General features: G+C 45.1%; 1 protein-coding gene across 1 annotated transcript in view; it reads right to left on the reverse strand.

Annotated features, from left to right (window-relative positions):
• Nucleotides 1–1,144: 1,144 nt before the first annotated feature.
• LOC148524863 (vitamin D3 hydroxylase-associated protein-like) overlaps nucleotides 1,145–14,711 on the reverse strand; it is a 79,576-nt gene continuing 66,009 nt past the window's right edge. Inside the window, exons 13-15 of the mRNA XM_088471626.1 lie at nucleotides 11,503–11,611; nucleotides 8,915–9,060; nucleotides 1,145–2,032 (exon numbers count right to left, since the gene is read on the reverse strand). Coding sequence (XP_088327752.1) covers nucleotides 1,904–2,032; nucleotides 8,915–9,060; nucleotides 11,503–11,611 — 384 coding nt within the window. The 3' untranslated portion in view covers nucleotides 1,145–1,903. The remainder of the gene's footprint in view (nucleotides 2,033–8,914; nucleotides 9,061–11,502; nucleotides 11,612–14,711) is intronic.

Below are 14,711 nucleotides of genomic sequence, written 5' to 3' on the forward strand. Positions count from 1 at the left end.
CTGGGGGCACTATATAATGGACACTGCATAGGGGGGACCACTGCTGGGGGCACTGAATAAGGAGGACCACTACAGGGGGCATCTTTACTGGGGGCCTGCATAAGGGGGACCACTACAAGGGGCACTGTATAAGGGGCATCACTACTGGGGGCTCTGCATAGGGGGACTACTACTGGGGGCATTATATAAAGGGCACTACTGGGTGCACTGCATAGGGGGGACTACTACTGGGGACACAGCAGGGGGGGACTACTACTGGGGGCACTGCATAATGGGGACCACTACTGGTGCCACTGCATAGTGGGGACCACTACTGGGGGCACTGCAGAGGGGGGTAGTTATGGGACATAATGTAAATTGCAAGAGGGGGCAGTTATGGGTCATAATTGTGTGAGGAGGGGGCAGAGTTTAAATACCGAAGTATAGATTAGTGGCCCTCGGCTTCATTGAATTTTTTAATGTGGCCCACACTGCCTTAAATGTTGAAGACCCCTGCACTACACCCTAGCAGAAGGGTGCCCAGATATAGGTGGATGGGCTAAATCCCCATATTCCTGATTGGTGGATTTTTTTATGGCGTTATACACCCTTTGTAAATCTGCACATTAAGGGAACCGATTGCCAAATGTTGAGACGAGTAGGGAAACTTCAGTCACTTGTAACCTCCCTTTAGGCCTCCTCCTCTCAATTTTATTATTATTATTACTATCATCATACATACAGTAAAACAGGGTTATACAAGGTAGATAGAATAATTGCAGACATGAAAACAAAGGGTACCGGAGGCCCTGCTTACATTACATGAGGGAGCTTACATTCTAATGGGAAAAGGGCCCAGCAACAGTTATCCACAGACATATAATGTCACACATCTGACACAATAACATAGAGACATCTTGAATCTACTGGTAATTTAATAAAGAGTGTGACATTAACATCATATGTTATGCATGTACAATCCTAGTCATTATTATCACCATTACCAGCATCATTACATCAGAATAAAATGGGGACTGTTTAGTTTCAAGTAGAAATTTAATCAATCATTACTGGATGTTATAATCTATTTCCATTATTATCTCTTTGGTTCACCTCCTGTCCCATTTATATTCTGTTCTTTGCTCAACTGGATTGAGTGGTACAGTTGTGGGAGGAAGAGGAACCAGGTGGTACAGTTGGTGGGAGGAAGAGGAGCCAGGTGGAACAGTTGGTGGGAGGAAGAGGAGCCAGGTGGCACAGTTGGTGGGAGGAAGAGGAGTCGGGTGGTACAGTTGGTGTGAGGAGGAAAGGGCTGATCAGTCAGCAGGTGAAGGATGACTAACCAGCATGGCTGGTGGAGGAGTGCGAGCTGAGTTGTATGGTTGGGTCAGAGTAACTGGGGAAGGGGAAGCAGTCAATATAGTTGACTGGAATAGGGGGTCGAATGGAATGGTTGGCATGGGAGGAAAGTGCTGAATGGTATGTTTGGCAGCTTGAATCGGCTGACCGGTTAGAAGGGGGAAAAGTTGGTAAGCAGTATGGCTACAATATGATAGGATGACTGTCATGGCTGTCTACTATTTTGGACTAACTGTTTTTATCGTGGAAAGGACAAGATCTACTGCACAAGCCCCTTGGTAGCTGAGCATGGGATCTGGTATCAGTTGGGGGATTCAGTATTATTAGGATGATCTGCAGCAGCTCAGGTGTTTCTGTCTCACTGACTGTAATATCTAATGGACACAGCTGCTTTATTTCAGCTCTATCCCTATATAATATGGACCCCTTGGAGTTGGAGTAGTTTAATGCAGGTTTAGAAATAAACTGTCCACCAGTCATCTGCCCCCACACTTCCGCTTTGTATAAATGGGTTTGTCAGCTATCAGTAAGTTGCTCTTTAGCATCGAGTCGCGTCATATTCCGGTCACAGATGGCTTTTACGGCCACGGGTCACGGTCTCCACTTCCTTCATTAGACGAAGGCACTGTTCCTCTTGCCACTGTAGTGCTACACACTGCACTGAAACAGGGAGCCCAACACCTCCTTCTATTCCCTGAAAAAGAAGACAGTTAAATTATTATATGTACTAAAAGACTATTTTGTTATTTGTAACTTTTAATGTGTGTATATTAACATGCAATGGGACCTATTCATCAACACTAAAATAAAGTTTTTAAGGACATTTTCCTTAAATAACGTTATTTTAGTATTCATGAAGCCACTTAGCACAGGAGATATCACTGATATCTCCTTGCCAAGTCCCCCTGCGTTCATTTCCACACTCCCTGTATTAGGGGTGTGCACCGGCCACTTTTTGTGTTTTGGTTTTGGATCTGGATCTTTCTTCGTGTTTTGGATCTGGATTGGTTTTGCCAAAACCACCCTTCCGTGTTTTGGGTTCTGGGTTTTGTGTTTTGGATCTGTATTTTTTTGAAAAAAAGCATAAAAACAGCTAAAATCACAGAATTTGTAGGTTTTTCTGCTCCTATGCTATTATTAACCTCAATAACCTTCATTTCCACTCATTTCCAGTCTATTCTGAACACCTCACACCTCACAATAGTGTTTTTATGTCCAAAAGGTTGCACCGAGGTAGCTGGATGACTATGCTAAGCGACACGAGTGGGCGGCACAAACACGTGACCCATCTAGGAGTGGCACTGCAGTGGCAGACAAGATGGCAGTTTGAAAAACTAGGCCCCAAACTGTACATAATGCAAAGAAAAAAAAGAGGTGCAAGATGGAATTGTCCTTGGGCCCTCCCACCCACCCTTATGTTCTATAAACAGGACATGCACACTTTAACAAACCAATAATTTCAGCGCCAGGGTCTGCCACACAACTGTGGCTGAAATGATTGGTTCGTTTGGGCCCCCACAAAACAAGCTGGCAATTAATCTGTCCCTGCACAAACTGGCTCTACGGAGGCAAGATGTCATCCTCATCCTCCTCATCCACCGATTCCTCACCCTCTTCAGTGTGTACATCCTCATCCTCACAGAGTATTAATTCGTCCCCGCTGGAACCACAGGTCCCTCTGTACATTCTGGAGGCTGGTCTCCCTGGAAGAGTTGATAATTCATTTTATGAACATCATCTTCTCCACATTTTGTGGAAGCAACCTCCTACGCCTTTCGCTGACAAGGTTCCCGGCTGCACTAAACACTCTTTCGGAGTACACACTGGAGGGGGGGCAACTCAGGTAAAATAGAGCCAGTTTGTACAGGGACCTCCAAATTGCTTCTTTTTCCTGCCAGTACAGGTACGGACTGTCTGACATGCCTACTTGGATGCTGTCACCGATGTAATCCTTTAACAGACAGACGCACGCTTGTCGCTGCTGCTTTGAGGATGCAAGTGCGGCTACAGCCCACACAATTCACAAAGGCAGAAAAAAAAAAAAGAATATTTTTATTGTTTGTGGAGTGCACTTTGAGGGTTACACCACCCTTTAACAGACAGACGCACGCTTGTCGCTGCTGCTTTGAGGATGCAAGTGCGGCTACAGCCCACACAATTCACAAAGACAGAAAAAAGAAGAAGAATATTTTTATTGTTTGTGTAGCACACTTTGAGGATGTCACCACCCTTTAACAGACAGACGCACGCTTGTCGCTGCTGCTTTAAGGATGCAAGTGCGGCTACAGCCCACACATTTCACAAAGACCGAAAAAAAAAGAACAATATTTTAATTGTTTGTGTAGCACACTTTGAGGGTGTCACCACCCTTTAACAGACAGACGCACGCTTGTCGCTGCTGCTTTAAGGATGCAGGTGCGGCTACAGCCCACACAATTCACAAAGACAGAAAAAAGAAGAAGAATATTTTTATTGTTTGTGTAGCACACTTTGAGGGTGTCACCACCCTTTAACAGACAGACGCACGCTTGTCGCTGCTGCTTTGAGGATGCAAGTGCGGCTACATCGCACACAAGTCACAAACACATTAAAAAAATAGTTTTTTATTTTTTGGAGCACTTTGAGAGTTACACCACCCTTTAACAGACAGACGCACGCTTGTCGCTGCTGCTTTGAGGATGCAAGTGCGGCTACAGCCCATACAATTCACAAAGACAGAAGAAAAAAGAACAATATTTTTATTGTTTGTGTAGCACACTTTGAGGGTGTCACCACCCTTTAACAGACAGACGCACGCTTGTCGCTGCTGCTTTGAGGACAGTATCATATGCAGTGACAGTAGACTTGTCAGAAATTGTTGGCACGTCCTTCAGTCCGGACCAGATGTCCAAACCAGCCCTTGACTTATGACACAGGCGCACGCTTGGCGCTGCTACTATGTTGATGCACGTGCGGCTACATCGCACACAAGTCACAAACACATTAAAAAAATAGTTTTTTATTTTTTGGAGCACTTTGAGGGTTACACCACCCTTTAACAGACAGACGCACGCTTGTCGCTGCTGCTTTGAGGATGCAAGTGCGGCTACAGCCCACACAATTCACAAAGACCGAAAAAAAAAGAACAATATTTTAATTGTTTGTGTAGCACACTTTGAGGGTGTCACCACCCTTTAACAGACAGACGCACGCTTGTCGCTGCTGCTTTAAGGATGCAAGTGCGGCTACAGCCCACACAATTCACAAAGACCGAAAAAAAAAGAACAATATTTTAATTGTTTGTGTAGCACACTTTGAGGGTGTCACCACCCTTTAACAGACAGACGCACGCTTGTCGCTGCTGCTTTAAGGATGCAAGTGCGGCTACAGCCCACACATTTCACAAAGACCGAAAAAAAAAGAACAATATTTTAATTGTTTGTGTAGCACACTTTGAGGGTGTCACCACCCTTTAACAGACAGACGCACGCTTGTCGCTGCTGCTTTAAGGATGCAAGTGCGGCTACAGCCCACACAATTCACAAAGACAGAAAAAAAAAGAACAATATTTTAATTGTTTGTGTAGCACACTTTGAGGGTGTCACCACCCTTTAACAGACAGACGCACGCTTGTCACTGCTGCTTTAAGGATGCAAGTGCGGCTACAGCCCACACATTTCACAAAGACCGAAAAAAAAAGAACAATATTTTTATTGTTTGTGTACCACATTTTGAGGGTGTCACCACCCTTTAACAGACAGACGCACGCTTGTCGCTGCTGCTTTGAGGATGCAGGTGGAATCTAGACAGGATTTGGAACCGGGGACACACTACCTCCATCAATTGTCTAAATCCCACTGCACTAATGGCGGATACCGGACGCACGTCTAACACCAACATAGCAGTCAAGGCCTCAGTTATACGTTTTGCTTCAGGATGACTGCTGTCGTACTTCATCCTCATCGCTAGGGACTGTTGGAGGGTCAATTGTTTAGTAAAAGTAGTGATGTTCCTACTTCCTCTCTGGGATGATGAACAACTCCCAGCAGCAGCAATAGCACTAGGAGGAAGTGGTTCTTGATCTTTCCCTATTTTATTTTTATCGGAGAAAGTTTGGTCCTCCATTTATGTTATATTGATATATACGGGCGACTAAAGCGCACACAAACACAGAAAATATTTTTTTATTTTTGCTGGAGAGTAGTGCACTTTGTGGGTTACACCACCCTTTAAGAAATGAGCCAGCCGGCTCTTTACTTATGGGACACAGGCGCACGCTTGGCGCTGCTCCTTTGTTGATGCACGTGCAGCCACAGTGCACACAAGTCACAAACACAGAAAAAAATTTTTTTTGGTTTGGAGTGTACTTTGGGGGTTACAGCACCCTTTAATGGTCAAGCCAGCCGGCCCTTTACTTATGACACAGGCGCACGCTTGGCACTACTTTGTTGATGCACGTGCGGCTACTGCGCACACAATTCACAAACACAGAAAATAATTTTTTTTTTGGTTTGGACTGGAGTGTACTTTGGGGGTTACAGCACCCTTTAACGGTCAAGCCAGCCGGCCCTTTACTTATGACACAGGCGCACGCTTGGCACTACTTTGTTGATGCACGTGCGGCTACTGCGCACACAATTCACAAACACAGAAAATAATTATTTTTTTGGTTTGGACTGGAGTGTACTTTGGGGGTTACAGCACCCTTTAACGGTCAAGCCAGCCGGCCCTTTACATATGACACAGGCGCACGCTTGGCACTACTTTGTTGATGCACGTGCGGCTACTGCTCACACAATTCACAAACACAGAAAATATATATTTTTTTGTTTTGGACTGGAGTGTACTTTGGGGGTTACAGCACCCTTTAACGGTCAAGCTAGCCGGCCCTTTACTTATGACACAGGCGCACGCTTGGCACTACTTTGTTGATGCACGTGCGGCTACTGCGCACACAATTCACAAACACAGAAAATATATTATTTTTTTAGCACTTGGGGGGAGCACCCCTGATGGACAGAGCACCCCCTGGACAACACTACAGCACCCCTTTAGGACTGGGACACTGCACAGGACTTTGGAGTGGACACAGCCCCTATGGAGAACTGACTGCACAACACAGTCCAGCCAGCCCCTATGGACTTTGAAGTAGTGGACACAGCCCCTATTAACAACAGCAGCACAGCACAACACAGCCAGCCCCTATGGACTTTGAAGTAGTGGACAACAGCAGCACAGCACAGCGCAGCACAGCACAACACTACTCTGCACTACACTACACTACACAGCCCAGCCAGCCCTAACTCCCACCCTCCCTCTTCACTGTCCACAGCTGAGTGAGAAAATGGCGCCGACGCGGGTACCTTATATAGAATCCAAAACCCGCGAGACTCGGAAGGCGGGATGATGACGTTTTGCCTCGATTTCAGATCCGAGTCAGGCGGGAAAAGTCGAGCCTGACTCGGATCGGACTCGGATCGGGGGGGCTCGGGGGGGTTCGGATTTCAGAAATCCGAACCCGCTCACCCCTAATTAGTATGGGGATATGGAAATGATGGTATTCATCAAATTCCGAAAATTATGTATTTTCGGAATTTGATGGAGTTACTATTCGTCACTGTGAGCTGGCGAATAGCAGGACAGACTTACCTGCTTCCAGCTGTGCAGGTCCCCCGGCGTCTCCCTCCGGCGCTCTGATGCATCCTCTGGCTCCATCTGCAATGCTGATATTGTGTTCTACCAGCAGAACACAATAAAGTTTAGAAAAAAATTTTTTTTTTTTCTAAACTGCACTGTGTGCTGCTGTGAGACCACATGACAGATCAGCAGGACAGAGCCGGAGGCGCTGCAGCGGGCAGGTAAGTGCGGGACGGAAGGAGGCGCACATAAACCTACCGCAGCTGTAAGTAGTGCTGCGCATGCGCTGGGTTTACGGGTGTAACAGTGCATGCGCAGTACGGATTCCAGCTGCGGAAATTTAGAGCAGGCAGGGAAAACTATCTATTTCCCGAGAAGCTGTCATCGTAAAAATGACAGCTTTTCGGAATAGATAGTTATAGGGAGGAGGAATGATGAATTCCTCCGGTAATTAGGCAGAACGCCATGCGAGTTCTAAACCTAATTACCTCCCTCGATATTTTAGGTATGATGAATAGGCCCCTATAACCTATTATTGGATGTCAGTGAAATGCACCAGCAGAGGGAAGAAAACAGACAACTGTTCCTTACATAGGTAGTTAACTGACTATTAAACTCACCCCTGCCCCCCACCATAGCTATGCAGAACTCCTCTGAGATGCACTGTACAGCAGAGTTTCCCATCACTCAACTTATACTATGAATCGCTTTGGGTCCATGACTGAAATTTTGTCACAAAATGAAATTCATTATTAGCCCTGTTCCTACATAAGCAGCTGTTGGACACTTTTATTTAAGTGTATTATTTTTATAATATTACAATGCCTTAAATTTATATTTAGTTTTCCATCATGTTATACTCCTACCACTGCCTGGATTCAGCTCCCACCAGCCAGACCAAGACACACCAGCCTGTTGCCCAGCTGAGATGGGGACATCCATGCGCCCATTGGGGAACCCCAAAGTTAAAACCCACTAAAGACACTGTGAATTATCTAGTTTCTTTACAATTACTAATTATATATGGTATTATTTATTTTAGATTGTTCTTGAATTATATTTTTGCCCCTGGTCTACTTACTGGTCTGACATTTTTACTGGTCTTTGTACCCTGGAGTTATTTCATTCAAATAGTCTTATTATTAACAATATACAGTATTTTGTTATATTATATTTTTTTTCACATCCACCTACACTTCCACCACTCTCTGGATCATGCTCAAACTTTTATCTTTTTTAATCTTTTCATTAAATTGTTCTATTCATAACAATCCGAGGTTTGTTACATTGCTAAATTGCTATTGACACTGGGCCTGATTCACCAGGGAACGCAGTTGCTAATACGCACGCAATCGATTGTTGCGCTCTCCACATACGTATGCATCGCAGTGCGCGAACCGGCCACTGCAATCAGGACTGCAGTCGTAGTGACTACGCGATCGCATAGTGATAGTCAGGAAGTGCCGTTTGTGGGTGGTGACGGAGGGTGGTCGGCGAAACACAGGCGTGCCAGTGCAGGGGCGTGCATAAATTAGCTACAGCGATACCATAGGCAGCCTGAGGCCTCGTAGCGTGCGCTGAAGTGAGCAATTTCTGAGTAAGGTCTGACCTGCCTTAACTGCGTATGGGTCCAATGGTGGTACTAGATTGTATACCAATGTTTTCGTAGTCTTGCTAAACATTACGGATGTGCGTGTAGGTGAAGTGGGCGCCCTTATGTAGTGGTGCGGCAGCATTGCAATCGCTATGGATTAGCATATATTCGTAGAAAAACTGCGCGCGTAGGCTATACTGCCATCCAAGCTGATTCAGGCCTATTGTACAGAATGAAGCTGTTGTGGGTTTATATGAAGCTGTGTATGAGTCTATGAACACTCTCCAAGGTATGTGTCTATATTGGGAGCTAAACCTTCTCTACAAATGTGTAATATGAGGAGCTAAAGGGTTCTGTCGTACTAACCTTAATAAACTCTTTGTCCCAGAGATCATTATAGTAGCCCTTGTAATGCTTCAGCTCTTCCTCATCGTCACGAGTCACAGTGGTCACAGGAAGGACCCCGGCAGGAAAGTTCAGTATGTTGTATAGCATGGTGAAACTAAACCCAGCTGGAAAATATCACACAACATCATGTTTCAGTAGGAAGCCATGATATGCTTCTATACATTGTTCATTGTTTATCATTTGTTCAATATATTGGGAAAAATTTAATAGGTTGCGAATTTGTTAAAAATGCGAGGTTAGCGCTAAACTCTAATTTTTTACTCACTCGCATATGTAATAGGGTGTGACTACTGTAAAACTCACATTTTTCGGGTTTTTACTATAATTCGCAAAAAAAATCTTGCATCCAGATGTTTCCCCATTCTCTAGATCAGAGGTGGGGAACCTTTTTTCTGCTGAGGGCCATTTTGATATATATAACATTATTTACGGGCCTGGTGCAGACCATGCCCCCTCTCCGCATGATGTTACAAGGGCCGACGCCACAATCACTGGTGATTACAGCAATGACCGGAGCATCCTGAGGATGCTCCGGGAAGATGTAAGGGCAGCTGCGTGACCATCTGAAGCATTCAAAGGACCCTACAGGGAGCACTGCTACATAGAATCAGGTTTTTTTCGTTTAACAACCCTGGATGCCTACGTGGACCGAAGAGGACACATAGGAGAGGTGAGTATGGATTTTTTATTACAGGTACCGTATGGAATCCTACTGGACAAGGGGATGTGATGGCATCAGGGATACTAGGTGAGTATGTGTGATAGTGAGTGTGCATGTATGTTATAATAAGCTTTTACTGTCACGGTGTGTGTGTTCTGTGGTTTTTAAGTATTTCATTGGCTGTGGAACTACAGGTACCAGCGGGCCCGTAATGCCCGGCATGCTGGTACTTGTGGTCCACCAAGTACCAGCATGCATTGGAGGCTTGCTGGGACCTGTAGTGCCACAGCTAAAGACAATATTTTCACATCTAATTTTTACACCACACCACACTACACTATCAGCCCAGCACCCACTGGCCAGGAGTGCCAGGGAAAGCCTTGGGCTATCATCCTAGGCCTGTGGTGCCCGGGAGAGGGGGACCCCTTTATTGGGGGGGTACCCACCTCCCCTGGGCTGACTAGTGGTCACTGCACTGTCAGCGCTGTGCAGGGATCTGTCCCCCGGTGGCGTGTATGGCTCCCCTCTCCATCCACTGTTGCCAGAGGTGGACTTGCACCACCCCCCCCTTATGTCCGGAAGGTAGCAGGCATGGGCCCCCGACCCCCCACCCGGCCTCCCCGGCTGCTACATTCATGATGCAGGGGGAATGCATCTCAAATGCGGCCAGCGGGGAGATGCTTTTTCTGTACCGGCTGCGGCTCTGTGCTGTGTCCCAGGTGCAGTTTGGAGGTGGGCACCGGTGAATGGAGGCTGCGGGTTGCAGGTATTAGCTGGGGGCAGATGGGGCGGCTAATACTTTTAAAAAAAAAACTTTTCTATGTTCTCCTACCGCTACATGCTGCTGCTGACAGGGAGCGGCTCCCCTCTGTTCCCCAGTGGCAGTTGTAAGTGCTTCTTCAATCAACTGTTTATAGTAAATAAACACTTAATTGAAGATGCACTTACAAGTGCCTCCGGGGAACAGAGGGGAGACGCTTCCTGTGAGCAGCAGCATCTAGCGGCGGAGGTAACCCTAACAGTGCAGCTGGAGCCGGAGGAGGGAGCTAGGGAGGGAGCCGGAGGAGGACCTGCTCACGCTGAAAGCAGGTAAGTATGTCCCTTTCCTACACAAGCTGCTGTGTAGATGGCAGCTTGTGTACACTATTGGGGGTTGTACGCCATCTGAGGATGGCATACAGTATCACCATCAAATTAACATATTTTTTGGAATTTCATGAATAACCTAATTTCTGCATCCCCATGCTAAAGTATGGGGAGTGTGGAAATTAACACAGATGGACTTAACCAGGAGATATCAGTGACATAGTGTGTTAATGAATACAAGAAAAAAAGTAAATTAAGGAAAAACACCTTAAATAGGATACTTAAGTGTTAATGAATAGGCCCTTACATGCTAAAAACAGGAGCTCGCAAATATCACCCCGATAGAGCCATCCGGATAGCATCTCTGGGTCACTGACAAATCTAGAGAGGGGTAGGTCATTTATAAATACAGGAGAGAGAGAAGAGGAAGAGGAGGAAGAAGAAGAGATACCACAAACCCCATGTGCAGGTATCTAGATAAGACCATGAAATGAGCCCAACTAACAGTTTATTGGACACCAAATCTGGTAACCTGGACTACTTCAGTCAGGGGGTCAAGCATGGATATCCTTAAAACCAGGACTGTTAGGGTGCCTTGAGGACTGAGTTTGAGAACTTCTGAACTAGAGAATAGACACAGGTGACATTCACAAAACCACTTGTCCTTAGAGCTACACCTTACAGTGCATGTAGATGTGGAAGGGTTCACTGATAGGAGGTTACGATTTTAGAGCCCACTCAGGGTGTTACAAGGTCTAATATATAATGTAGGATGAATACAGAAGCACCCAGAATTTACCAAACAGTTTTCCCGGATGACCAATGTTGAAGGCTGGGCTCAGCATAGGACAAAGCAGAGCGTCCAGACCAAGCTTCTTCCACTCACTGATGAAATGGCAGCGATATTCCTGAAATCCAACAGACAGCAATGAGTTTAACTCTCTTCTCTCAAATCTAATGTCTCCACTATTCTACCACTGTGGCTATAAGGAAAGGAACAAATCTACAGCTCTGTAACGGACACCAGCTCCTGGTCTTACTCCCTCTTTATACACTTGTAATACTGTATATCTGACTACTAGAGAAATGAATGGGGTGTTGGATAGTAATTTCTGCCTTATATACCAGGCATTGGTGACCATCGTCTTTCTTTTATTACACTTCAAAACTCTGACTCTGATTGAAGAAATTTCAAAATGAATTCACTCTGTGTGTTCATGCAGCTGCCATATATTCAACTACTAGTGGCTGGTGACAAATCTAGGACAGATGGTAAATAGGAGACATGAAAGTGGAATCTTCTTGTCCAGCTATATGGGCTATGGAATGGTCGTACCAAGTAGACAGTTCTAGCCATTTGGCCTATTTGATATTCTGAATGTTCCTTATATTATTTACATTTTCTATTTTAGTGTTCAGAAAGTATTTCCAACATATTGCAGATCTCATGGACATGGCAGAATTTAAATCACATACTAGCAATTCCAGTTAAAACAATATATATGAATGACAAAATGTTATTTCTCCATCATCCTATTGGGGAGACACTGCTATCATGGGGTTAAGTTCTGGGCTGAAGCTCATCTCCACGGTTTATGCGAAGTGTCCATGCAGAAATCTAAGCAGCTGCATTGCAGATTTAATTAGGGCTTTTCACTTCTTTAATTTGCTCTATTATTATTATGAAAATGCCTATGCTGCAGCAGGATTATCTGGGCACAGGGGTATATTGTTCAGTGAGAGAAGGACCATGCGAGTCTCCCTGGCCCCTTAGGTGATGGATGTACTGAGAAAGTCTGCTTAAGGGGAGAGTTTTAGAATGCCATTTCATGAGAATGATCTCCCCATCCGGAGGTATTCAGCTTGCTGGTGGAATATTGGGGTTATCCGGAAATTGATCTGACGGCTTTTCGGGCACAACAACAAAGCGCCCATGTTTTGCTCAAGAGGCCGATTGGCATATCTTGTAGACATTGTGACAGTTTAATGGGTGACCAATGGGTGATCAGGTTGATTCATCTTTTTTGCTCCCATTACAATGTTCCCTCATGTTCTAAAAAGGTCAAGAGGGAAAGAGTTACAATAATTATTGTGGCTCCATATTGTCTAAGAAGAGTTTGGTACTCTGACTCTGTACTCTGACGCAATCAGCATGGTGGAAGGTCCAGGTTGGCGTCTTTTATGTGGGAACATCTGCTCTCTCTGGGACCATTTTGGCACCAGGACAGTTCTTGTTGGGCTTCAACAGTGTGACTCTGGAAGTCAAGATCTTGAGGGTCAGGGAAATATTGGATGAGGTACTGTAGTACGGATGAAGATACAAATTAGAAAACCAGTGTTTGCATGTAACTTGCTTAGAGTTTTGAAGTCCTATATAGTGTGACATAAACATTTTGGTTTTCAGAACTCCATATTTAGGCTGTCTCTTATGCTCTCTTTTATTCAGACTAAATTGGATTTTGGGCTTCAGCTCCGTTCTTTAAAAGTACAGTTATCAGCTTTGTTTCTTTAGCTGGGTGTGTTGCATATCCAGTCTCTGTATAACCCTCTCACACCACTTTGGCATCTTAATCTATTTCTCTCAGCCCTTATTTAGAGAGTCATCGTTTGAACCTCTGGACTGATTTCAAATTTGCCACATGGAAAGTGACTTTCCTTTTAGCTATCGCTTCTACTCAATGGGTCTTGTAACTTGGGCTTTATTATGCAGGTCTCTTTGTCTATGTTTTCATAATGATAGAGCAGTGTCTAGATTTCCACCACCAAGAAAGAATAATTACATTCTTTACAGGATCCAATGCAGATCTTGGACAGCTAGAAATTACAGATCTTCTTCGTGCTCTACAAGTTTACTTAAACACAAAATGGACAGTTTGCTAGTACTCTATGATATGCAAAAGAGAGGTTGGCAATAAACTAAACAAACAATAGCTTGATGGATTAGGTCAATGATTCAACAGGCTTATTCTGTCTCGGGATGGCCGGTTTCAGGACAGAATGACTGCTCATTCAACAAGATCGGTGACGGTGTCCTGCGCTCTGCCAAGGCGGCCACTTGGTCCTCTGTCGATAGATTTACCAAGTTTTATCCAAGTCATGCTTTTGCATCCAATGTTGATCTCTTTGCACAGTTTTGAGTTCAGCTAAATCTGAACGTTACAAACAAACAAACAACCTGCACTGAGTTAACTTAAATATAGACTACAGTGTTTAAAAAAATGTATAACAATAGAAGTGCCTTATTAAAACAAAGTTTATCTCAATTATAAAAATAGAAATTAAATTGTCAAAAAAAGATATATAGCCAAGACGTTCCCACAAATTATTCTAAATTCAATCAGCCAGCAATTTATGTCCCAGAAGGTAGAGTGACATATAATCTCAGTCCTATAGCTGCCCCTAGCTTCCTAACCTGCAGCTGCCGCTGAGTACAGATCCTACAGCTGCCGCTGAGTACATACCCTACAGCTGCCCCTGAGTACATACCCTACAGCTGCCCCTGAGTACAGATCCTACAGCTGCCCCTGAGTACATACCCTACAGCTGCCCCTGACTACATACCCTACAGCTGCCACTGAGTACAGATCCTACAGCTGCCCCTGAGTACAGATCCTACAGCTGCCCCTGAGTACAGATCCTACAGCTGCACCTGAGTACAGATCCTACAGCTGCACCTGAGTACAGATCCTACAGCTGCCCCTGAGTACATACCTTACAGCTGCCCCTGAGTACAGATTCTACAGCTGCCCCTGAGTACATACCCTACAGCTGCCCCTGACTACATACCCTACAGCTGCCCCTGAGTACAGATCCTACAGCTGCCCCTGAGTACAGATCCTACAGCTGCACCTGAGTACAGATCCTACAGCTGCCCCTGAGTACATACCCTACAGCTGCCCCTGAGTACATATCCTACAGCTGCCCCTGAGTGCATTCCCTACAGCTGCCCCTGAGTACATACCTTACAGCTGCCACTGAGTACAGATCCTACAGCTGCCACTGTGTACA

This window comes from Taudactylus pleione, unplaced genomic scaffold, assembly GCF_031769625.1.
Source record: "Taudactylus pleione unplaced genomic scaffold, aTauple2 ptg000115l, whole genome shotgun sequence".
NCBI classification, from domain to species: Eukaryota; Metazoa; Chordata; class Amphibia; order Anura; family Myobatrachidae; genus Taudactylus; species Taudactylus pleione.